The 27,370-nt window shown below is 35.1% G+C and overlaps 1 protein-coding gene across 3 annotated transcripts in view; it reads left to right on the top strand.

Annotated features, from left to right (window-relative positions):
* The first annotated feature begins 868 nt into the window (after positions 1-868).
* Positions 869-27,370, top strand: part of LOC125661151 (tripartite motif-containing protein 45-like) — a 33,677-nt gene continuing 7,175 nt past the window's right edge. The window contains exons 1-2 of one of the 3 annotated variants that reach the window (XM_056148060.1): positions 869-945; positions 1,206-4,780. In XM_056148060.1, the coding sequence (XP_056004035.1) occupies positions 1,236-2,888 (1,653 nt within the window). In that variant the 5' untranslated portion in view covers positions 869-945; positions 1,206-1,235 and the 3' untranslated portion in view covers positions 2,889-4,780. Of the gene's footprint in view, positions 946-1,205; positions 4,781-4,902; positions 5,062-27,370 lie in introns of those variants that run through there. The other 2 variants (XR_007364691.2, XR_007364692.2) reach the window with 2 other exon arrangements.

The following is a 27,370-nucleotide window of genomic DNA, read 5'->3' as shown; positions in this document are numbered from 1 at the left end:
CAACAACACAATTAAAAACAGCAATGCTCTTAATTGTATATCACATACATATCATTAAGTATTGACGAGGGAGATTACAGGGATAGCACCCCTTTCATTTTGAGAAAGAGAGAGAGAAGAGTTGAATAAATGGCGGCCGCCATAAAAATAAGTGGTGGCCGCAATATAAATCAAGTGGCGGCTACCAGTTAAACAAAGTGGAGTTCACCAGTTAATTTATCTGGAGACTGCCACATAAATTAACTGGAGACCGCAACATAAATTAACTGGTGCGCCGCCAATTAATGAATGACAGCCGTCGGTAAATGAATATTAATATTTTACCCTGACACCTATCACTTTCCGTAGTGTAGTGCTTCCGGTAAAATTGCTGAGTGTTTATGGCCAAAACAAAAGACAAAAGTTAACCGAAATAAATGTAGATCCAATAAATTTTATCTATTAATTGGAGAGCTGAGATTATATATTCCACACCCCCCCCCCCCACCCCCCACCACCACCACCACCAACAGCTCTTTGCATAGTAGAATTCTCAATTTATTTATTGATTCACCAAACATGTTTGGCATGCAATCAAGTTACACAATATGATATATATACTAACAAAAAAGTAATAAATAGTGCCAATATTGCAGGTTGAATGTCCCCGCAACCTAAGATTATTCGTGACCCACATGGTGAAATTTCAATATAAACGGCGTACAATAAAAAATGTTCATTCTATACATATTATATACATATTCGATTTGATTTTATTTTGATGGAAGGAAATTCAGTCTTCTGACGTAAATGTTGACATAGCTACCCGACATGAACTAGGACAAACAAACTTTAAACAGGCGAAAACACATACATAGTGTATACAGGACGACGTGCCGCACAGGTATTTAATCACGGGACTAGACGGAAGGTCGAAAGAACAGGGAGGCCATGTTGGATTTTCAGGTTAGACAAAATTAGATATACACATTCTGACATTGTAGTGTCAATACTATCGATATTTCTGTGATCAATGAGGTACGATTGATCAGTTATAATTCGAGGGGGGTGGGGGTGGAGGGGTATAGCGATGCCTTGTACTTTAAATTCCACTTGAAATATTAAAATTAATGACCGCACTGTTTTATATCGTACAGTAATTCTACCTGGTAAATTGTTTTGACCTGTTGGAATATTGTTTTCAAGATCCCACTTTCTATTGACAGTAAAGTGTTTGTGTGATCCTGGCGTCAGAAATGCATCCCCGGCGCAGTGCTCAAGAAGTCCTACTGTGTAACCTCTGTGGAACTGTCCCCCTAGAGAGTCGTTGTGAAGTTTATAATATAAATCTATGCAAAGCCTGTGTTGGGGAGCACTTCTCCGATTCCTCTAAACAACATTATGTTATGCCCTATTTACAAAGAAAGTCTACTCCTAACTACCCGAAATGTCCGAAACACGCCAATGAACTCTGTAAACATCACTGTGAGAAATGTGGCATTCCTGTCTGTATTACCTGCATCTCCTCCGGTAAACACAAAGGTCACAAAATATCAGAATTTCTGGAAAAACTCAGCTCCAAAACACAAAGTTTGCATAAAGATTTAGAGGAACTCGAGACCAGAATTTACCCGCGATATGAAGAAATGGCGTCCGACGTTCAAACTGAAAAAGCCGAAATAGAAACAAATTACGGGAAATTGACCACATTTGCCGAGCAACGAGGTGAAATCTTACACAGGGAGATCACCGCCATTCTCAATCAGCGGAAATCTGCCATTCAGGAGATGAAAAACAAACACCTATCTACCCTGAATAAAAATACAGAAGAAATCACACAGAAAATGGCGGAACTCAAACAGATCATTTCCGACTTGAAATCAATCCTAAAATCAAATGACGTCTCCTTAACCTCTACTTACAAATCTAGGAATTCCGAATTTAGAACATTACCGCCTAAAGTTCGAGCTACATTACCGAGTTTTACTCCTCAGAAAATAAACAAAGATCAGCTCAATGAAATGTTTGGTTGTCTGTCACCATTATCCATTAACACACAACATGGCGACACAATGAAGTCAGCAGAAGCTGTATCGTCTCCTCCAGTTAAACCACTGCTTGATGACCCGTGCCTCACCGCCGCCATAGACACTGGGTATTGCAATCTATTCAGTGTTAGCTGTCTGAGTGAAGATCAAGTCTGGGCACGCGGGGAGAACAAAACCATGAAGCTGCTCAACCCCCAGAGTAAACTACTGACATCAATACAAACCAAGTCAGGGAACTATCCAACAGACATAGCAGTGACACGTGACGGATATCTTGTTTATACTGACTATAGTAATAACACCGTGAACTTAATTAAGAATAAAAAGATACGGACCGTGATCACACTTCAGGGGTGGAGACCTCTCTATGTCTGCTGTACCGCGGGTAACGACCTCCTGGTTACCATGGACAGTTATGATGGAGAACAATCCAAAGTCGTGCGTTACTCCGGCTCCACAGAGAAACAAAGCATTCAGTTTGATGACCAGGGTCGTCCTCTCTATTCATCTGGTGGTTACATTAGTGAGAATAGGAACCTGGATATATGTGTGGCTGACTGTGTAGCTAGTGCAGTAGTGGTGGTCAATCAGTCAGGAAAACTCCGATTTAGATACACTGGGCATCCCTCTAATACCTGGCAATCATTTAATCCATTCGGCATCACCACAGACAGCCAGAGTCACATCCTGACAGCAGAGTTTAACAATGACTGTATCCACATCCTAGATCAGGACGGACAGTTCCTTCGTTACATTCACTGTGATTTACACGCTCCGTGGGGTTTATGTGTGGACATCAGAGACAACCTCTTTGTGGCTGAGTGTGTCACTGCTAAAGTGAAGAAAATCCAATATCTGTAAACACAGCGTTAATGACACAGCTCTACAGTGTTAATTACACAGCTCTACAGTGTTAATTACACATCTCTACAGTGTTAATTACACATCTCTACAGTGTTAATTACACATCTCTACAGTGTTATTTACATCAGTGTGTTGATTACAACTGCTTGTTAATTACGGTCCTGTGTTAATTACAGCCCGTTGTACATTACAGCCCTGTGTTAATTACAGCCTTGTGTCTGTGATGTGTAATGTACCTGTGTTTCTGAGTTTAGTGGAACAGTATTAATATTAGTACATTAATTACTAGTTTGACTGTGTTACTAGTTATCTATATATAATCTTTTGTGGACTAATTTGACTGTGTTACTAGTTATCTATATGCAATTTTTTGTGGACTAATTTGTCTGTGTCACTAGTTGTAAATTTATATATAGTATTTTGTGGACTAATTTGACTGCGTTACTAGTTATATATCTCTATATAATCTTTTGTGTACTAATTTGACTGTGTTACTAGTTATCTATCTCTATACAATCTTTTGTGGACTAATTTGACTGTGTTACTAGTTATCTCTATACAATCTTTTGTGGACTAATTTGACTGTGTTACTAGTTATCTATATATAATTTTTTGTGGACTAATTTGACTGTGTTACTAGTTATCTATATGCAATTTTTTGTGGACTAATTTGTCTGTGTCACTAATTATAAATTCATATAGAGTATTTTGTGGACTAATTTCACTGCGTTACTAGTTATCTATCTCTATATAATCTTTTGTGTACTAATTTGACTGTGTTACTACTTTTTTATCTCTATACAATCTTTTGTGGACTAATTTGAATGTGTTACTAGTTATCTCTATACAATATTTTGTGGACTAATTTGACTGTGTTACTAGTTATCTCTATACAGTACTTTGTGGACTAATTTGACTGTGTTACTAGTTATCTATGTATAATCTTTTGTGGACTATTTGACTGTATTACTAGTTATCTATATACAATGTTCTGTGAACTAATTTGACTGTGTTACTAGTTATCTATCTCTATACAATATTTTGTGGACTAATTTGACTGTGTTACTAGTTATCTATATACAGTATTTCGTGGACGAATTTGACTGGGTTACTAGTTATCTATCTATATACAATCTTTTGTGACTAAATTGACTGCGTTACTAATTATCTTTCTCTATACAATCTTTTGTGGACTTATTTGACTGTGTTACTAGTTATCTATATACAATTTTTTGTGGACTGATTTGACTGTGTTACTAGTTATCGATATATATAATCTTTTGTGGACTAATTTGACTGTGTTACTAGTTATCTATATGCAATCTTTTGTGGACTAATTTGTCTGTGTCACTAGTTGTAAATTGATATATAGTCTTTTGTGGACTAATTTGACCGTGTTACTAGTTTTCTATATACAATCTTTTGTGGACTAATTCGGCTGTGTTACTAGTTGTCGATCTATATACAATGTTTTGTGGACTATTTGACTGTGTTACTAATTATATATATGTAATTTTTTGTGGTCTAATTTGACTGTGTTACTAGTTATCTCGATACAATCTTTTGTGGACTAATTTGACTGAGTTACTAATTATCTATATACAATCTGTTGTTGTCTAATTTGACTGTGTTACTAGTTGTCAACCTATAAAAATGTTGTGTGGACTAATTTGACTGTGTTACTAGTACTTGAATAGTATTTGGGCTGTTTATATTATCTTTCAATATGCATATATGTTATTGATGTGTATATTAGATAAACATGATGTAGAGTTCAGTCATACATTATTACTGAGTGCTTACTTAGATTTGTAGTACTTTAACAGAGAGTGACCCCAAACGTCCAGTCTTTATTATGTCTCCGAACACAAAGTGTCGGAGACATATTGTTTTTGCTCCGTTTCTTATTATTCTTATTATGTCTCCGAACACAATGTGTCGGACACATATTGTTTTTGCTCCGTTTCTTATTTATTCTTATTATTTTCTTCTTATTTTTCCTCTTCTTTAGTGAGAAATTTGTCCGCGGGATTTTATGAACATGCTTCGACTGATCCACTTCAAACTTTGTGAACTGATAGAGGGTCATTAGAAGGGGTGCAATCAACTTTTCAAATTTTCAAAATGGCCGCCGTTTCAAGATGGCAGCCAAAAAACGTCAACAACTCAAGTATGTCGGATTTCAACCAAATTCTATTTCTAGGGTAATTTAGTGACCCCGAGTCCATTTCCACCATCAATTTTCTTTTTAAGCCGCCATTTTCAAAATGGCCGCCATATACCGAAATATTTGAAAGTGTTAAAATCTCTACAACATTTGGGTTCTTGGGTAAATGGAGGGTCTACAATTCATTTCCAGCATCAGTATTTCCTTCCAATCAATTTTCAAATGTTTCAAAATGGCCGCCATTGAAGAAAATGGCGGCCTAAAATCAAGTCCGTCGGATTTCAACTAAATTCAGTTTTTAGGTTTTTTTGAGAATCTTGAGTGCATATCTGGCATCAAAAAGCATTTCTGACATGGGGAGGTGTTCGGAGACATTTGTGTTGGCATCCCAACACAGTTATAGCTCGTTATTATTATTAGGGTCTTCCGTCTTCAGCGGAAGACCCTTCTATTATTCTATTGTTGATTTTTCACTTTTCTTCTTCTTATTATTATTATTCTTTTTTTTTCTCCTTACCGATTTTTGTGCAGAAGATTTCTCGGAGATGGCTGAATCGATTTGCTTCAAATTTTCAGGATTGATGCGTTGCCATTTGAAGTTTGTACCGCCGTTTCAATTTTTGAAAAATCACTTCCGGTTGGAAGTTATCCCCCTTTTCTCGATTTTCAGATGACCATTTTGTCCAGACAAAAACTCGAAAACGGTAAAAGCTAGAGTGCTGAAATTTTCAGTGATGTTAGACGACATGTTGTAGTTGTGCACCTGGGTTTTAAAAATTTCCGGAAGTGCCTAGTATGGAAGCTCGGTATGGGTCGAAAATGGAATTTAAAAAAGTGTCCAATTTTTTTCCACGTTTTAAATCAGAACTTTTTACTCGTAAATATTTTGTTTAGATATATATAACAAAAGTTGTACAGTTTATTGAGATCTTTCGTGTCATATCAAGAAATAGGCCCATGGGCCTCATGGCTCGCCTGAACCATTGAATTTCTGTTACAATGATTAACTTTTTTCTCACGAAACTTTTGGTAAGACATGTAGAATAAAAGTTGTTCAGTTTTGCAAGATCTATTTCATGATATCTTAAAAAAGGCTCCCGGGCGTCATGGCTCGCCTGAACAGTCGAATTTGTATCGCAATTAATAACATTGATAACTTTTTTCTCGAGAAACTTTTGACAAGACATGTAGAACAAAAGTTGTTCAGTTTCGCAAGCGTTAACTAACGATGTTAAGAAATAGGCCCGCGGGTCTCATCGCTCACCTGAACAGTTGGGTTATTGTTGCAATCTATAACATTTTTGTCAAGAAACTTTTAATAAGACATCTAGAACAAAAGTTGTTCAGTTTTGCAAGATCTTTCGAACAACATCATGAAAAAGGCCAACGGGCCTCATGGCTCGCCTGAACAGATTGATCAGTGTCACAATTACTAACTTTTTTCTCGAGAATCTTTTGATAAGACATGTAGAACAAATGTTCTTCAGTTTCGCAAGCGTTAACTAACGATGTTAAGAAATAGGCCTGCGGGTCTCATGGCTCACCTGAACAGTTGGGTTATTGTTCCAATCTATAACATTTTCGTCAAGAAACTTTTAATGAGACATCTAGAGCGAAAGTTGTTCAGTTTTGCAAGATCTTTCGAACAACATCATGAAAAAGGCCAACTGGCCTCATGGCTCGCCTGAACAGTTTGATTAGTGTCACAATAACTTTTTTCTGGAGAAACTTTTGATAAGACATGTAGAACAAATGTTGTTCAGTTTCGCAAGCGTTAACTAACGATGTTAAGAAATAGGCCTGCGGGTCTCATGGCTCACCTGAACAGTTGGGTTATTGTTGCAAGCTATAACATTTTTGTCAATAAACTTTTAATAAGACATCTAGAACAAAAATTCTTCAGTTTTGAAAGATCTTTCGAACAACATCATGAAAAAGGCGAACGGGCCTCATGGTTCGCTTGAACAGTTTGATTTGTGTCACAATCAATAACTTTTTTCTGGAGAAACTTTTGATAAGACATGTAGAACAAAAGTTGTTCAGTTTTGCAAGATCTTTCAAATGATATCAAGAAAAAGGCCCACGGGCCTTATGACTCGCCTTAACAATCTGATAAATGTTGCAATCAATAACTTTTTTCTCAAGAAAATTTTGATAGGACATGTAGAACAAAATTAGTTCAGTTTTACGAGATATATCTAGAATGATATTTTAAAAAAATAGGCCTCCGGGCGACATGACTCGCCTGATCAGTCGAATTTGTATCGCAGTATATATAACATTATTAACTTGTTTGTCGAAGAAAAGTCTGACCCCTTCAATTAGTGGCCGAGAGCGACAGAGAGTCTTTAATTCATAGCACTTAAATGATCAATATTTGTAAAACATTACCGAAGCTAAATTGTACGTCTAGACAATATATTTGTATCATTATTCATGAACGAAAATCTCATTCGAATTCTTATCTCATCACATCTAAAATTGGACGGAAGACCCACTCGTTGCTCGCAACGAGATCGCATCTAGTTTTCTTCTTATTATTCTTTTTATTCCTCTTCTTTAGTGAGAAATTTGTCCGACCGATTTTGTGAAAGTGTTTCGACAGATCCACTTCAAACTTTGTGAGCTGATAGGGGGTCACTAGGAGGGGTGCATTCAAGTTTTCAAATTTTCAAAATGGCCGCCGTTTCAAAATGGCGGCCAACAAACGTCAACAACTCAAGGTTGTCGGATTTCAACCAAATTCTATTTCTAGGGTAATTTAGTGACCCCAAGTCCATTTCCACCATCAATTTTTTTTTTTTGAGCCGCCATTTTCAAAATGGCCGCCATATACCGAAATATTTGAAAGTGTTAAAATCTCTACAACATTTGGGTTCTTGGGTAAATGGAGGGTCCACAATTCATTTCTAGCATCAGTATTTCCTTCCAATCAATTTTCAAATATTTCAAAATGGCCGCCATTGAAGAAAATGGCGGCCAAAAATGAAGTCCGTCGGATTTCAACCAAATTCAGTTTTTAGGGTTTTTTGAGAATCCTGAGTGCATATCTGGCATTAAAAAGCATTTCTGACATGTGGAGGTGTTCGGAGACATTTGTGTTGGCATCCCAACACAGTTATAGCTCGTTACATATCTTCAGATCCAAGGTCACAGTCTTCTGTTTACAATTAATAACTTCGAAGCAGATATTTAAATTTCCACCGTCCTACAAAACAAACACAGATAAGTGTTATCATTCAAACTGAATTATCAAGAATAGTATGTGATATAAACATGAAAATATGATGGGAAGGAGAAAAGTTATTACTTAACCGGGAATCAAACCAGACAACCCTGTATTAGTAGTCAGGTTTTCTAACCACTGGACTATCCAGGCTAACATCCATTGATTGGACCAGGAATCAAACACGAGGTCCCTGGATAAGAAGTCAACAGTTCTAAATAGCTACCTGGGCTGATATTCATGGTTTGACTGGACCAGGAGTCAAACTCGACGCCCTTTTTGGCCGAGTGGATAGAGCATCGCGCTCAAAATCACACGGCCTCTCACCTCTGTCAGTGCAGGTTCAAATTCCGCTCGCGTCAGTAGGTGAGAAAGTTTCCTAGTTTACTTTTGGAAGGTCGGTGGTCTCTTCCCAGGTACAGTATATTGTATCTGAGTTATCTCTTCCACCAATACAAACTGGGCGCCTCCAGATAACTGAAAAATTGTTGAGTGTGGCGGAAAACATCAATCGATCAATCAATATATTACATGTTTGCAGTTACTGCTCTTATACCAGAAGTAGGGGTGTGCTTATCGATGCAATCCCAAGGTTCAGATAAAATAGCATCAACAGTGTATAGAAAAGCTTATGGCACAGACTTTATTATGCTGATTTTTTAACAAGTGGCTTCATATATTTAACGATACAGAGGTGTAGTTCCTTTGATGTAATGGAGAACGCATTTGACGTTTAATTCTGTCTAAGTTATAGTACCAACAATTCCAGAAGTAATCTGTTAAATATTAACAGACACCTGGGAATATAAGAGGACCATGGGCCACATCGCTCAACTGAGTCACATTGGACCATATCTGAAGATTTTCCATATATATTTGCATGTAAAACCTTAGTCCCTGTTATGGCCCAAACTACCCCTGGAGGCCACGCTTTTTGCAAACTTGAATCTACACTACGTCAAAAAGCTTTCATGTCAATGTCAACTTCTTTGGCCCAATGGTTCTTGAGAAGAAGATTTTTAAAGATTTTCCCTATATTTGTATGTAAAACTCTGATCCCCCCTTGTGAATCCATCGTACGCCCCGGGGCCATGATTTGAACAATCGTGAATTTGCAATATGTCAGGAAGCTTTCAGTTAAATTCCAGCTCTTCTGGCCCAGTGGTTCTTGAGAAGAAGATTTTTAAATGACCCAATCCTATTCTTGCATTTTTGTGATTATCCCCCCTTTGAAAGGGACATGTCCCTTCATTTGAACACACTTGAAAGCTCTTCACCCAAGGATGCTTTTTTTGCCAAGTTTGGGTGAAATTTGCCCAGTGGTTCTGGAGAAGAAGTCAAAAATGTGAAAAGTTTACAGACGGACAGACAGACGGACGACGGACAAAATGTGATCAAAAAAGCTCACTTGATCCTTCGGTTAAGGTGAGCTAAAAAGCACATGACAATACCAATTAAATCAGGTATGAAACACCATTTCTCGAAAATGAGGTAAGGAGCAGTCGGAGAAGTTGTTTTCCTAATTATATAAAATTCAAGAAAATAAATAAAATGACAAAACCCTAAGCTCTAAATCCTAAATTTCTGGGGAGGAAGGGGCGGCACAAGAGGTCGACATTCCATTTCAATTAATCAATTCCTTAAATGCTACAACTCCAATATGATTCAATGCTACTATTTAAACAGGAGGTTCATGGGTCATATCGCTCATCTGGGTCACCTTGGTCCATATTTGAAGATCTTTCCTACATATGCAAGGTGAAGATAACGAACAGTGATCAATCTCATAACTCCTACAAGCAATACAAAATAGATAGTTGGGCAAACACGGACCCCTGGACACACCAGAGGTGGGATCAGGTGCCTAGGAGGAGTAAGCATCCCCTGTTTGTTTGTAAATCTTTGATCCCCTATTGTGGGCTAATCTTACCACCATGATTTTAACAAACTTGAATTTAAACTATATCAGGGAGCTTTCATGTAAATTATTACTTTCCTAGCCCAGTGGTTCTTGAGACGAAGATTTTAGAACATTTTACGTATGTATTGTATGTAAAACTGTGATCCCCTATTGTGGTCTTATCCTACCCCCGATGCCATAATTTTAACAAATTTGAATCTGCACTTTGTCCGTTAGCTTTCATGTAAATTTCAGGCTCTTTTGGCCAAGTGGTTCTTCAGAAGAAGCCTTTTAGATGACCCCACCCAATTTCTGCATTTTTTTTTTTTTTGATTATTTCTCCTTTAAAAGGGACATGTCCCTTCATTTGAACACACTTCAATTACCTTCACACAAGAATGTTTTGTACCAAGATTGGTCGAAATTGACATCGTTATTCTGCAGAAGAATATGTTTAAATGTTGTCAATGTATTTTCATTATTTTGCTATTATCAGGCATTGGGGGGAATGTGTGATCCTTCATGTTGATACTTTGTGTCAATTGTTGTTGAAATTGGCTCAGTGATTCTGGAGAAGAAGATTCCTAAATGTCAGGAATGTATTTTCACAACTTCGTCATCATATCCTCTCTGATAAGAGTACAGTCCTTCATTTGAAGAAAAACCTAGCTTCCCCTCACTCACGGATGCTTTGTGCCAAGTTTGGTTGAAAGTGGCACAGTGGTTCTGGAGACGATTTTTAAAATTCAATAATATATTTTCACTATTTTTGTATTATCTCCCCTTGGAGAGGAACATGACCCTTCATATGAATAAACTTGAATCCCCTTCACCAAAGGAAGCTCTGCGCCAAGTTTGGTTAAAATTGACCCAGTGGGTCTGGAGAAGAATATTTTTAGTGTTGTCAATATATTTTCACTATTTTGTTATTGTCCCCCTAGCAAAGGGGAACGACCCTTCATTTGAGCAAACTTGAAATCCCTTCATCTATAAATGTTTGTGCCAAGTGTGGTTGAAATTGGCCCAGTGGTTTTAGGATGAAGATTTTTAAAAGTTGTCAATGTATTTTCACGGTTTCACTATTAACTTCCCTAGGAAAAGGACGTGGTCGTTACTCGGAATAATCATGAATCCCCCTTTATCTAGGGATGCTTTGTGTCAAGTTTGGTAGAAATTGGACTAATAGTTCTGAAGAAGAGTTTGGTCCCACCCTGTGGTCAGAACCCTTACATTGGCGATTATCAAATTTACAATTTTGGTAAAAGACTACCTGCTCAATCCATTTAGTTTTAATTTATTCTAAATAGCACTAAAGAAAATGTTATTCAAGTGTTTTACACATTAACATTATATAACAAGTTGTGATGTTAAAAATTGAAAATATAGCTAATTTAATGTTGTGAACGAAAATTTGGACTGTCTGAATGTAAGGATAAGAGCAATAGTTTAGCTTTGATTCTGTGTTATGTAAACAAAGACTCGAGTTTTATTATGTAAACAAACAAACCAGTGAAACGTTAATTTTGTAATTCAAAGCATCTGTATTTTGTACAATTACAATTTTTAACTTTTAAATGACACATTTTACCTAAAGCATACTTGAGATGTTATAAATATGATAAACTTGGTTCAATATCCATTTATTTTGAAAACTCGTAAACAATAACACACCTCAATCTTTGTTTTCAAAACAAATAATAAACTCTCTATAATGAGCTTCCGTCATGATGAATGACGTTAATTTTTTGTGAAACCTTGTACAACATATTAGACTGTAAATTTTGATTTTTTAAAGTGAAATACAAAATTTGGAGGAAAATCGTGAATCTGTCCCTTTAAAAACTAAGGTAAATACTGAACAATGCAATTTTAATATAATTGTAAGTTTTCCCCTCTATATACCTGTATCATAAATTACACAATCAGAAATCAAAGAATAATTTACACAATAATTTCTAAAACTTTTAACTTACTGAAATAATTTATGTCATCAATTTATGATACCTCTATATTTATAACAGAAATTATTCATTGAGTCAATGACAGAGAAAGAGAAAGAGGGGGTGGTTGTAGAATGTGTGTCAGCTACCCTTAGGAATACAACCATAATTCAAACACTATGGCCACAGAAACTCTGCAGAGGTCCCTGAGACAGGTCCCGTGTATATCAAAACTATAAAAACAAAAACATGGACAGGTAGATTTCTATCATGTTCTCTCTCTGTGTATTTCTTCGAGTGTCATGGGCTATAGCAATTAACACCATGGTAGACCCTGGCCACTCCAGGTAAATAACATCTGTTTAGATTAGGCACCGCCTACATTTTCACTGACCGTGCGGTCATGAGATGGGTCTTTAACGTAACCTTTCATACAGCTAATTCATATATTGATTTTACGATGTATTATAATCATACATACATCTAACTCATGCATTGATTTTACAATGTATTTTTACATATTTTCCCAATTTCGACATATTTCTTATCAGCTGATGAAAAGGGGCCATTTAATTCCATTTACTATTAGTTATGTGGACACTTATAGGGATGATCAGGAAAATATGGTGTCCTTAAAAAAATCAACAGATCGGGTGAGATAAAAGGTAAAAAATAACGAGGAGTAATCAATTTCGCAAATCCCATAAGGAATACACAATAGACAAATGATCAATGTTATAAATTCTGAAATTGACAAAGTCATACCTGGTCTTCTTTTGCAAGTGTGCTTGGTGTAACACATTCCGTGCCCATTATATGAAGCTCTTAATTACACATTCATTATCTTCACCTTTCACCTTACATTTCTATCGATGAACCTGAATGGCTAATTGTGATAAAACAACGCCATAGTCATAATATTTTAGAGATTTTCGACCACTTAAATATTTTTTTCTAAAAATACAGATCGTTTACACACGCGTAATTATGTGTATGTACGTCCTCTCCTAAATATATCCAGACACTAGAGAAAGGCACACTTCTGTTGATATCTTATTGTATATGGACAAGCCACTGGACGATGTGACTATCAGATTACAGAGCAGTTAAACCATCGTGCTGATCTTCTAACAACAATTATATATGCGATGGATAAATGTCATTCTTAAGGACTAACACCATAAGCTACCAAATACAACCATGCCAGTTATAAAAAGAGCAAAACGCAAAAATCAATGATCAAACCTTTGTCCAATAACACTTTCATCGCTGTAGTTTTGAAATTTCTAAATAAAATTTTGTTGAAAAATCATTTCGAGAACAGTTGTAAATGCCAACACCTGGTATTGTTTATTCAATTGTCTTCGTTTGAACTTGAAATTTATATACCTATCATACCTTCCTAGAAAAATGGTGGAAAAAGAATCCGTATCATAATGCGAATTCAATTCATTGATTTTTGTGGGGGGTGCAAGATGATACCACGCTTAAATTGTGCAAATGCCATTTGTTTGATGTAGAATAATGTTATTTCAGTAATACTACATACAAAAGATCAAGTTAAGCTTGAATGAAGCTGTCATTGGACCGACGTGTCGTTGGACTGAAATGTCACTGGGCCGAAGTGTCACTTTACTATAATGTTGTGGAAACGCAATAATGTGGGTGATGTTAGCAAAATGAAAAATATGGGCCGAAGTGTCTCATACCAGAAAAATGAGGGCCGAAATGTCTTTGGGCCGAAATGTCTGACATTCGTATTTTATGTATGAAAATAATGCATTGTAAAATCAATATATGAATTAAACGTATGAATGAATATAATACGTTGTAAAATCAATATATGAATTAGCTGTATGTATGAATGTAAAACTTATACGGTACCAATGTTGATGCAACAGATGTGTATTTCGACAAATAATGTCTCGCCAGTGATGCTAAAGCCGAAAGGACAAAGGCCATGGTTAGCAAAATTCGGCCTAACTTCCAAAGTGAATAATTTCTTGTTAAAAATATCTTTAACATTTTTTTCATTGTAATGTAATGGGGTTTTTTTTAATGTTGAGTTGGTGAAAGAACACCCTGTTTAGGTTTATATTACAAGTATAAAACCTGCAATTTGCGCTACTTTTAAGATTACGTCATACAACGTCTCTATATATCATTGGAAGTGACGACGTATTGTAAAATATAAATATGCAATGACTTAATATTATAACAATATCTTGAAAAAAAAATTACCTCTCCCCATACGCAAAACATTATTGTACTTATAACCTGAATGGCACACCATATTTTCAATCCATGTGATCATTTGTACACGCTGTTTGCGAAGTTCGTGGAAGTTGCAGAAGATGTGTTCATCAAATTTCAACATAAATATATTTCACCTTTACTCGTTAACCTGTATAACAAAATGGGTGTACTAATTGGTCTTTAAAATAATAAATAAGTCGCATGGAACGTATAGTATGGTGGGCATGTGGTGTGTTCACATAAACTCATAATATTCACGTATTGCGATGTTGCAAATCCCACAACAAATCTATGAACGTAACTATTATCAACATATATTTATTGTTTATCTATTATAATTATAGATTGTGAAGATTTAAAATTATATATATATCAGCTGATCATATAAATCAGCTGTTCAAAGAACACGATCACGCCATTTCCAATTCTGGGCCGAGTGCATGAACTTTTCGGGTTTATTTGCATTTTCTTACATGATGTTTGACTCTCTTGTTGCACTGAACTTCATGTATAGTCTAAAAGTATTCGCATAGGTTAAAGAGACATGTAATTGTATATAATGTATATTTCCATAATGGTATATGTTTCTGGGGTAACATTTACGCGGAAAAATGGGTTCGGAAAAGTCGGAATAATTTTTACATTCATTTTGTTTTTTAGATATTTAAAATCACCATTAAGCTAAGAAAATCGTAAGAACCCTGTTCGGTTCTATAATTTGAAAATGCCTTATTTCAAGATAAATTGTAAACATGTCGAACTTAATCTTCAACAATTAAGTACTGTACATGCCTGCATTGGGATTAACAGTTCTTGAAAAGATATAGGATCACTCAGATAATGTTGAATTTCATGGGCAATAACATGATTTAAGCATATAATATTTTGTTAGCTTATCTCATATATATCATTCAACATTTGATTTTTCCATACATCTACCACGAGAAAGAGAATGAAAGATAAACATATTTTGTGAATTTGCTGAGAAATGTGAAGTAACTTACTAGTAAGATAATATTCAATATTAGCTACAATACAAATTATTAGATAGCTGTGGGGGAGTCGAATTGAAATGAAATGCGTGTGTATAGATTTATTTATGCAGTCTAAATGTACATATAGATAAGCTCTCCTATTGTTTAGTTTAAGACATGTCTCCCACCGAATACATAAATGTATTTTTTCTTAATTTTATATCAATCAAAAAATACATGAGTGCATGAAAGTACAACCTTATTAATGTTATAATATATTTATAATATAGTTCTGATAATGATATGATACTGGAACAATTTGAATTTCAGGATGATATAACATGTGCAACAAAAAATGATGGCAACGGTGACATGAATCAGAATGACAAGGATGCATATTCCTACTCATCAAATATTCTATCATCACTGCCATGAGATCCATCAATGATAGTGGCATCAGTGACACATGCGCATCAGTGTTGAACATCACTACAGGAATAGCTCCCTTGTTGTACCTGCCAATAGCAAGGTAGCAGATCATACAGCAGCTATGTGGAAACATATGCCCACAATACAGGCAGCAAACTGGACACCTACAGTATCAGGCAGTTAAGTCAGAATTGGAAAAACTGGATCCAAACAAGACTATTGCTTGGAAGAAACGTACATGTTGTTTCTGAAGTTTAACCCTTAATAACCCAAGGAACTTCCAAGAGAAATTCTGATACCATGGTTCTGTGTGTTTATGTCATTTGAAATATAGCTGTGGAGGTTTTCAAAGTTTTTTAGAATTTGTTAATTGAAAGAATTCATATTTGATGGTTCAAATGAAAATCCGCATGTTGAATTGTGAATGTCATAATTTGTGTAACATTTTGAATGAGTTCAAGAATGGCAGCCCTGATGACAAGTGTAGAGTCAAAAGTTAACAAATTATCCAAAACACCAGGTCTGAATTCATCATATTTGAACCACATGAATTGGATACTTTGCAGTTGGAATTATGATCGAAGAAATACTGAAAATCTTGCAAAAGAGGAAACAACAAGTGTCGGTCCAAGGCACTTGCAGATATGCATGAGAAGGTGTTATATCCAGTTCTGGGATGCATTACCTAGAAAATTTCACATTGCCATTGTCATTACTCCTATTTTGAAATGTAATGCATTACATTACCGGAGAGTGCATTACATTACTCATTTACACAAAATACTGATACGCGGGTATGTTAAGGCAGGTCATGCTTCATTTATGCACGTAAACTGCATAATTTTTAAAATATGTCTGACATAGAGAGAGGGAGCTACTAACTTTTAAAAACTATTTTGGTTGTTTACATGAGAACATTTTGTATCATCACAACATGACAAACATGCGCTTCCGTGTGACGTCATTGTATGACTGTTATAAATAGATCATGGAGGTACCTTAATAGAAAATGTAAAAGTAGCACATTATCCCAAGATTTAAATATTGGTCTAACTGGCGACAATGACGGTAAAATACCCATAGTATATCAGAATTACTGATAGAATCCTACCACTTTCAATAAGAAATAATTATTGAATATTTAAACACGAAACCATCTAGTTTATGTTTTACATTTTGCATGATGCTATGTAGATTTCTTTCAAAGTTTTCTTAACAGACGATTCTATCAGTAATTGCCGTGTACATTAGTTTATGATCTTTCAAACCGTGTATAAAAAGTCTTTAAAAGTATGCGGGCTAATGTGTTACTTTTGCAGTTTTATTTCAGTCTGTGACAGAGGAAAATATGATCGACATGCTAAATGGAGTGTTTTCTCCGTTAAACAAAGTTGTCAATGAATGGTATCAACATACCTTCTTAATATCAATAAATTCTCAGCGTTTCACATATATATTCCATATAGCCCATGTTATATATTTCAAACACTCTACATTTTGTCGATATCTGCATGGCACACATTAAACAAATTCCTTGCATGTGTTAACGTCACTCGATGTATAGTCATGACGTCATCAGTTTACTTTCATATCGATCAGACAGAAATTACACAACAGCAATATAGCATTTCGAATTTCGTTGGATCTTAGTAGCTGCATGGTTTATTTTATGCATAAATAAAACTTAAATAAAAAATAAAATCGGAATTTAATATATACTTAGTGATATACTTATTTCAATTATGACGTCACATTGTTTCGTGGATTTTATCCCAGTAAAATTTTCATAACCTGCCTTAACGTACCCGCGTATTAAAGAAATGGTAGAAAAAATATTTCTTTATAATGATTTAGGATTTTTAATCAAGTGACATAAGCACACAAAATATCCATCAATGTTAAGAATCACATCTAAGTTATTAATAGCATTTGATTGTCATTAATGTTTCGAATGTTTCAGTCAATCATTAGTTAATATACGCTAATGAATTAATCCAAATCTTCAAAATATCATCAAATACTTGAATTAATGTAAATGTAAAACTTATACGGTACCAATATAATAGAATATAATATGCAGTGCAGTATATGTTCTACAAGTAATGCATTACATTATCATTACTTGTAATGCATAAATGGTCATTTAGACCATTACATCCCATTACATTGAAACTGACTGTCATTTAGTTACCATTACCCTAGACCTGCTTCCATCGAGAGATTATTGACATTGTCTGAGGAGGTTTTGTCTCAAGAAGTGGCCGAGATTGATCGTGACATTTTTGTTGGATGTGATACACATTTCTGCACTTGCTACACGATATATTCTTGCTCAGGAAATCACAAATATCTATGGATTCACATTTTTTCTTACTTTACATACTGTACATTACATTGGAAAAACTTTTTACTTTCCATTATCTTTTACTGGTTCATACTTTGCAATAAAATCAACTCTGAAAATGGAGTATTTTGTTGGGTTTTTTTTATATGAATTTAAAGAAATATAATCTGTAACCCTTGCATATTTTCTAGGTGTTTAAGATGTGATTGCGTCTTAATGTATTTATATTCAGGTACATAATTTCATGTTGAGTGTCCTGAAAGAAATGGATTTTTCAATAATGCAAAAAAATGTAGTTAACATTATAATAAAAAAATGTTTAATTTAAAAAAAATGATACGGGTAGGATTTGAACCCGGATCTCCCACTTGAAAGACTGGCTCTCTACCACTACACCATGACTCGCTCAAAATTCTCATTGCATGGAGGCCTACTTGCATTATCTGGGCTACCAGGCCTAGTTAACGTTATACGTCCGATGTATCGGAAATATTTTTAGTATACCATGTTCTAGTAATTCTTTTCATTTTGATCTTAGTATGATTGGTGTCGTGTAAAATAAAAAAAAATAACTTTTTATAGCATTGAAGGTCCGATTTGTTGGACTGCAGATTCGTTTGTTTACGTATTAAAATTCTACAATTTTTCAAATTTCGGCACAAACTAGTAATATAAACACCACATAGGGGTGTATTCTGCATGGAAACGATATTGACTCCACATAAGTACTTTGTTTTAATTTTTCATGTCGTGTTTTATGTGAATTATACAATTAAATTTAATAAAAGTGAAGATTTCTGCAGAAAACCAGACCGATGAGGGGTTTGTCTTGTATAGAATTCCACAAGCTGACGTTTTGGCGGGGAAATCTTGGCACGTCGCGATGGTATACAGATTATATCATCAAATGATAACAATTTCAGTTCAATATTCTTTCTACTTTATTTTTAACACACCACAGGGACGATGTAGCTATACATGGTCTTAGTCCTTTTGGAAATTCGAAATGACAATAAACTTCTGAGAACTAAAAGGAAAACTAAAGTGTCAAAAACCGGAGGCAAATTCGTCCAAGGATCGCCGCTATGCATGGGGGAGATATACTCCTTAATTTTGAAACGAGTTTGTAAATCTTATACCAGCAATTAAATATACATCCGTATTTTCAAGTTAGTAACAAAGTACTTACCTACTGGGCAGTAGATACCTTTGGAGACTAACAGTCCACCAGCAAAGGCCTCGACACAGGGGTCATAATGTAAAACTTATACGGTACCAATTTTGATGCACCAGATGCGCATTTCGACTATAACATTATATGAATATATTACTTTGTAAAATCAATATATTAGTTAGGTGTATGTATGGAAATGATACAGTGTAAAATCCATAGATGAATTAACCGTATATATGAATATAGTACATTGTAAGATCACTATAGGAGTTAGATGTATGTGGGACAATAAAACATTGTAAAATGTATGTGTGAATCGTATCACTGGGAATCATAACTCTGATAAAAAATAATTCTTGTTAACTGTTTACTGATCAAGATCTGGAACTCACACTGTGTATAGTCAACAGACCTTATCCACTCTTCACAAGCATCCGATCTCACCTCTAGTATGTATGCTTGTTCGTGTGACCTTCATGCAAGGTGAAGATAACGAACAGTGATCAATCTCATAACTATCACAAGCAATACAAAATAGATAGTTGGGCAAACACGGACCCCTGGACACACCAGAGGTGGGATCAGGTGCCTAGGAGGAGTAAGCACCCCCTGTTGACCGGTCACACCCGCCGTGAGCCCCATATCCTGATCAGGTAAACGGAGTTATCCGCAGTCAAAATCAGTGTGCCAAGAACGGCTTAACAATCGGTATAAAACATGTCAGACAGGATTAATGATACTTGTGAGTGTTAATTACCCTCACTTCTTCACACATCATATGCAATAAATCGGTCTCATTTCTAAAACCGTTCATCCCACTGTACTCTATAATACAGAATTACAGAAACATCTTCCAATTATCTTCATATGAGTGAAAAATTCTAGGGAAGGACGTTAAACAATATTTAACACAACGATCTTCCAATCAAGAAGCTTAACAATGATTTCATAACAGTATACAGAGGACGTGACTTATGTTCAAGTAATAGACTACTCAAAAATCATAAAAAAAATTCCAATCATGAACAATCACATGTTACTGACAAGCAAGTTGATCTTACAAGGGGTTTCAACACTGATTTGCGTTTAAAATATGTCTGCTGCAAATTCCATGCCTCTTATGATTATCTAGCTTGCCATTGCAACCTGTCATTTGGTAAAGTGCTTCCTGACGCGTTTCATAGGAAGTAACATAGGCATTCTTTACACATTCTTTACACACTTCTTTTACAACGGATATCTCCATTTAACTGATGAAGCTGTAGGGCTTAAGACAGATGTGACCGGTCAACAGGGGGTGCTTACTCTCTCGAAACACCTGGTCTGACCTCTGGTATGTTTAACTCTCTATTTTGCATTCCCTATATGAGTTATGAAATTGTTCACTGTTCGTTATCGTCACCTTTCACTCAATAAAAGGGTCCGCGGGAAACTGGGTGAGAATAGGTCATCGGTACCCCTTGCATGTCGTCTAGATGGCTATTCAGATGAAAACGAGACCCCGTGTCACATCAGGTGTAGTATGAAAAAGATCCCTTCCTGTTGAAAGTTCATAAGCGCCAATCATATTGCAGCCCTGTAGAGGTTACAGTGGGCTATCGATCTGAGTGACATATTATCGACAGGGGCGTTAAACAACATACAATCAAATAATCAATGTTGAGTGTCGTAAACTACCTCAAGAGAAATAGATTTAAGGTTAGTGTTATTTTAGAACTATCTTAGATTAATGGAGATGATCTCTGTTTTATGTTACATTACTGAGTGGAACATATCGGCCGAACATCGTTTTGTTAGAAAATGGTGGATTTGTAAAGAAAGTATAGAATTTGAAGATAACGAACAGTGATCATTTGGTAATATGCCTACCCCACACAAAAGCAAATGTATATTTAAACCGATTTAACAAATGTTGTCATTTTTTTAAGCAACCATATAAAATATACCGGTAGAGAAAGGTTTAAATTACAATGAAGTCTACTGATGAAAATACGAATATAACGAACATGAATACGTCCTAGGCACATGGCCCCACTTCTGGTGTATCTAGGGATCCGTGCTTGTCTACATCTTTATTTCGTATTGCTTTAATTAAGGAGTTATGTGATTGATCAATGCTTGTTATTTTAATCTTTCATAATAGAGAGTTAGGCAAACACTGACCGTTGGCTATACTGGAGGTGGGGGTATGTGTTTATATAAAAATCAAAAAAGAGAAGCATGATTTTTTATCAGCCTTTCACAATCCGACTTTGATCGATATAAACACACGTCCTCATAACGCCCATTTCGAGTTTATCTTTATTACAACGTGAAGAAAATACCTCAAATTATGATAACAAATTCCGTTACTACGATACTATGTGTTTTCCTAACAATTTCTGTTTCCTTTCATAGAAAGATGGGTTTGTGATCAAGATATAAAACTCTTGAAATAAGGATGTCGGACAAGGAGAGATCGATCGATGTCGGATATGTTCAGCTTTTAATAAACAATTGTTTCTTGTATACTTTGTTTAGATACCATAACATATAAGTCTTCTCTTTCTTTTTTAAAAGAAAATGCATGACATACAATCGTCATTTTAATGGCATGGCAAAACCACAACGGTTTTTCGGGCACATTTTTTCTAGTCAGCATATACGACTACAGTACACCAACTCGTCATTCACATTGAATGCTGGATTGAGGGGTCATCACCAGATGTATTCTGCATCAGGACATCAAGAGCATGAATTTCATCTAACGATTTCAGGTCGTTTTCAAGTTGTGAAGTCAAGCCTGTATAGCGTTGTTTTCATTGAAACAGAAGCATGTAATGTCGTTGTTCATTTTCACAAAACCACGCGCTCTGGATCCCGGAACAAAAGTATATTGGTAGAGGAAAATTGGTATTACATGCACACATGCCTCAACGATTTTATATAGCTTTGAAAAGTTTTATCGTGTTTTCTTATTTGATGTTTGTTTGAAATGTTCTCTACAGATGCCGCCTTCCCGTCATGAAAGCCTAATTTTGTAATGATTTGGGTTTTTTCTTCGATTTAATGTATGGAAAATGAAGAGAATACCAGATCGATTATTTGTTGTTGTGCATGAAGGAATAGTTTTGCCAATAGAGTTCAATACATTTAGATTTTATTACGTTACCGTGCAATGCGTGTATATCGGTTTCAACGACATCGTGTCACTAGATTGAAAACAAAGCGCACAGCAAGTCTCAATTCCAAATTCATCGTAAAAATAAATACTACCAACAACAATAACATAAATAAGAGCTCATCAAATATGAAATAAAATTGCAGATTTTAATTGAAACGGTTGAAGCCTTGTAGCTTTAAATTATTTGTCAGTGGTCTATCTAGGTGTAAAACTGATTATGCGTAGGTCATTCCATAACAGAACAATTAAGAGACATAGACACCATGTGGAACTGAAAAAAAGAACAATTAAGAGACATTGACACCATGTGGAACTGAACATTGAATACAGTGTTTAGATGTCACATGAGGAAGCTGCAGTCGTCTACTTTGTTAAAGATTTGCTAATTCGCCGTTACTAAATATAATCATGGAAACATGCAAATATGAACATATGTGGGGGTATTTGGGATGTCTTTTAACTAAAGTTCACTGAAGTTTTTATTTTTTATTTATTTCAATTACAAACAAATAGTCACTCACATACACACATTTACATCATGGCTGGAATATATGGCAACAAACTATTGATATTTTATTACCTACATGTATCTTGAGATGAACATTTCCAGTTCAATAATCTTGTTTTGAACAAATCAGCTTCGTTCTTCGTTTTATACATGTTTTCTTTATATTTATAATGTTTTCAAGTACTTGATTACATTCTGAAATAGTAATTTTTCACTGAAACTTATGAAATCGACATGTGAACGACAGTGGTTATTACAGCTTTAATTTTCATTCAATGGTTAATTGTCATGTAATACAAAAAATCAGGATTAACTAACAGGGCGAATTACAAACATAATTTTAAAATTTGACAAAACATACAGCAATCATATGTTATCATAATCAACATTAATTCCTGTGAAAGAGACAATATCTCCGACATACAGAGTTAATGAGTTTACAATTTCCAAAGAAAGTTAATTGTCAAAAGATTCCTATTATCATAGTCTTTCTCACAAATATGCCAAACAAGTGAATGTCGCAATACAACGTAAGAAAATGTGCATTTTTCCAAGGGGAGATGTAGTGAATTTTATTTTGGTCAAAGTTAGGTGCATCATCTACTCTCTGCCATTTTAATCTCAATATAATTAAGCATTCTGTTTTAAAAAAAAAAACGATTCAGGGCTACAGGTATTGACTTTTTTGCAAAAATGAATGATTTTAAGGATCGGGTATTCTAAAAGTTTTGTTTCTTTGCGATATAACCAATTATTTTCTATTGAAAGCTAACCTACTAATGCAGTACCATGTTGCATGTTAATTTTTCTTTTACCTTTTTGCAGTTTCAATAGATCTTCATCGCCAACTTCCCATATCTATATAGTAATATTCATTTTCTCCTCCGGTATATTCAGGAGTAAGTGTTGCCCAACTCTTTATTTTGTATCCGTTATAGGAGTTATGAGATTGATCACAATTCGTTATCCTCACCTCCCATGGTGTTTTTATCTCTCAATCGATGCAATACATCAGGGCTTGATCTGCGTATGACCAGTTTCATATCGCGGCAGATTACTGACAAACAAGTTAATGTTACTGGGTTTTCAACAGTTTCATTGAAAGTCAACATTTTGCAAATTATATGGTCGTTATAACGATCTAGCTTGTCAATACAATTTACCATTGGGTGAAGTGTTGTCTGTAGTGTTTCATAATGACTGTTTAACCTGATCAGGACAAAAGGCTCACAATAAGTGTGACCGTTCAACTTTCATATATTCACCATACTAGTATATTATTGTTCTCCTTACACAAGAATATATATGAAAGGTGAAGATAACGAACAGTGATCAATCTCATTATTACTATAAGCAATACAAAATAGATAGTTGAGCAAACACGGACCTCTGGACACACCAGAGGTGGGATCAGGTGCCTAGGAGGAGTAGTTTAACGTAAGGCTTCCCGAAGATCACTGTTCGTTATCTTCACCTTGCATTGCATTGCGAAGTCGGTTTGGGTTTTAAGTTGTAATTGATATACTTAAGTACAACCGTTAGCGAGTTGTCACTTAAAAGTAGGCGATGTATGTATATATCTTACGTGATAAGGTATCAATCGCTTCATCCAATCAGAGATCTTCAATTCCAGCTAAAGAGTATAAATAAGAACGAAACACTATGCTGCTATACAGTGTATTTGGGGATCAATACATCATGCTCTTGCTAAAGGTAAGTCGACTTTAATGAAGAATGAACTTGTAAGGGTAGATTGGTTATTATTGTAAAAGAATTAGTTGTCATGAGCACTATGACCTGATGAGTCTTCAACAATGCTAACAAACTAACAAAAGGTTTATGTCATTCTAGGATGTTAATGGCTCTGAAAAGCGACCTCCTTGACTGAGAATTGATTAGCATTACACCATGTTTATCAAGTATACAGATGAACTTTCTTTCTGAATATTTGATCTAAGTCAAGGATGAAATGGCAATGAAATTTGCAAAGGAAATGGAGAGAAAAAACTTTAAACGCTCCATCCCATTGATCTGTTAATTAGCTCGGGTTTGAGACCGGTATCTGTGTTATATTACAATGTAGTCCATAGCTACAACACCACTGCCTACCACAATATACGACGCGCATGTAGTTCATTAGACTTTGGCGTCATAACTACTGAAGAAAAGACACATACTATTATGGACATGGAATCTCTGACTTAAGACTTTTGAATCTTAATCTGGTTTAAAGTCAACGTTTCGCAAATTCTATGGTCGTTATAATGATCTAGTTTGCTAGTGCAATCTATCATTGAGCCAAATGTTGTTTGCTACGAATTACACCGTATACTTAATCAAGATATATAAAGTTGCACAATATACCATTTTGTTTGTTTGTTTGTTTGTTTTATGTTTTCCGCCACACTCAACAATTTTTCAGTTATATGATGGCGCCATTTTTTTTATTGGTGGAAGAGAGAACCCAGGTACAATGTACCTGGGAAGGGACCACCGACCTTCCGAAAGTAAACTGGGAAACTTTCTCACTTACCGGCACGAGTGGGATTAGAACCCGCGCCGACAGAGGTGAGAGGCCGTGTGATTTTGAGCGCGATGCTCTAACCACTCGGCCACGGAGGCCCCTATACCATTTTGTGACAACATTTTATTGTTAACAAAATAAATGAAATATTCAAACTCAGAAGGAAATGATTATTTTTCAAACGATAAGTAGGTAAAGAGGCGCATGCGAGTCTCGTTTTAATTATTTCAAATTACACTGAAAGCCATAAAAACTAATATACACATATGTCAAAATAAAGTCTTATAGTATGTGTCATATATTTGAACAAATTTAAGGCTTTTAATAAGAATTGCTTTTTCCATAGTTTTATTTTGGAAAATATAAACCACATTTTTGCCTGTGTGTCATTTTAGTCCCGGAATTAAAGCTGTTACATGAATGTTAATAAGATTAATTCTTGAAGAATGATACACCGGTTCAATCGCATGTAAAAATATATAAATTGAATGGTGGGAAAATTTGTGTTTTACTTCTGAACCAGTCATAATACAGAATTTCTCCAAATATGCCATGTTCGTCCCAAATGAGGAAATTCGGAATTTTCGGAAAGGAGCAAATCGGGGTAACAAAAGAAAAAAATGGTATGGGAGAACAGTTTCTAAAAGAGAAAATACATCCTTTTTTCAACGTTCATTGTTTTGGGATTATTTTTTTTACCATATATAGAAATACCAGAAAATAAGGAACCTACATTCTGACAAACAGCTTCATACTCATACCTTTATTTCTTATATTAGTGTAGGTCGGTAAGATATGTCCCTGTGTGCTGATATTTTTGTAATGGTTCGTTCCTCAAATATTCGAGGTGAATTCCATGTCCATTCTTCATTGAAAAGGCATTTGAATGAACACAAATTTTCAATTCCCTGCACACAAAATGCATTCAGCTTAAACTGTATCTCTAGGTAGCAGACTTTGTTCTGATGACAATATGCATTCATTCTATGTAACTCAGCTCAACTACAGGATAGACATATACAATCATACAAAGATATAAATGATTTAGGAAGTCATGATTTCAGTAAGGATGAATAAAATAGTAGAAGAGTCATTATATATTCTGTTTATTTTTCAATATCATAACTGAGTGTATATCATACCAATACCATAACCTAACCAGAGACAAGTATAGACAATATTTCCATGTTTATTTGATTCTCTCTCTCTCTCTCTCTCTCTCTCTCTCTCTCTCTCTCTCTCTCTCTCTCTCTCTCTCTCTCAGGTAGCCTCTGTCTAATTTCCCCCGGGGTTCTGAAAATGTCCGTCTCCCTTTCCCACGTTTGAACATAGTTAAATGAAACCTGGTCTAGTCACTATATTAATTATTGTTAATATTAATATGACATGCGTTCTTTATTTTCTGTCAACAACCCACTTACTACTTTATCAACACAAATGTTGCGTCACAATTAAATGTACTGGGATTATCATACTTGAATAGGGTGACATAAGCGAACCTGAGACCTACGTTAACATTGATAATCAGCACTGATAAAATATTTGATTATATTAACATCAATGATAACCTGTATTCCTGAGACTAGTCTATGATTTATTGTAATCGATGTAAGTTACTGATACAGGGTTTTTTAGTTTATAATAATACTAACATTCATGTTTACTAGCTTTTGATTATATCAACATTGTCAATTAACAAGTATACAGTCATATTGACTGATAATTAGTACTAAACAGATTAGTAGGTTTTCATGTTATCAACACTTTTTTTTTATCCTAAGGGCAAATTACAAGTATATAATCGTATTGGCGTTAATATTTAGCAGTTATACAAATTCCGTAAAATTGGTACCGTATAACTTTTACATTATGAC

Source organism: Ostrea edulis, chromosome 8 (genome assembly GCF_947568905.1).
Source record: "Ostrea edulis chromosome 8, xbOstEdul1.1, whole genome shotgun sequence".
Classification (NCBI taxonomy): Eukaryota; Metazoa; Mollusca; class Bivalvia; order Ostreida; family Ostreidae; genus Ostrea; species Ostrea edulis.
Note: the sequence above shows the minus strand (reverse complement) of the source record. Positions and strands in the feature narration are given on the sequence as shown.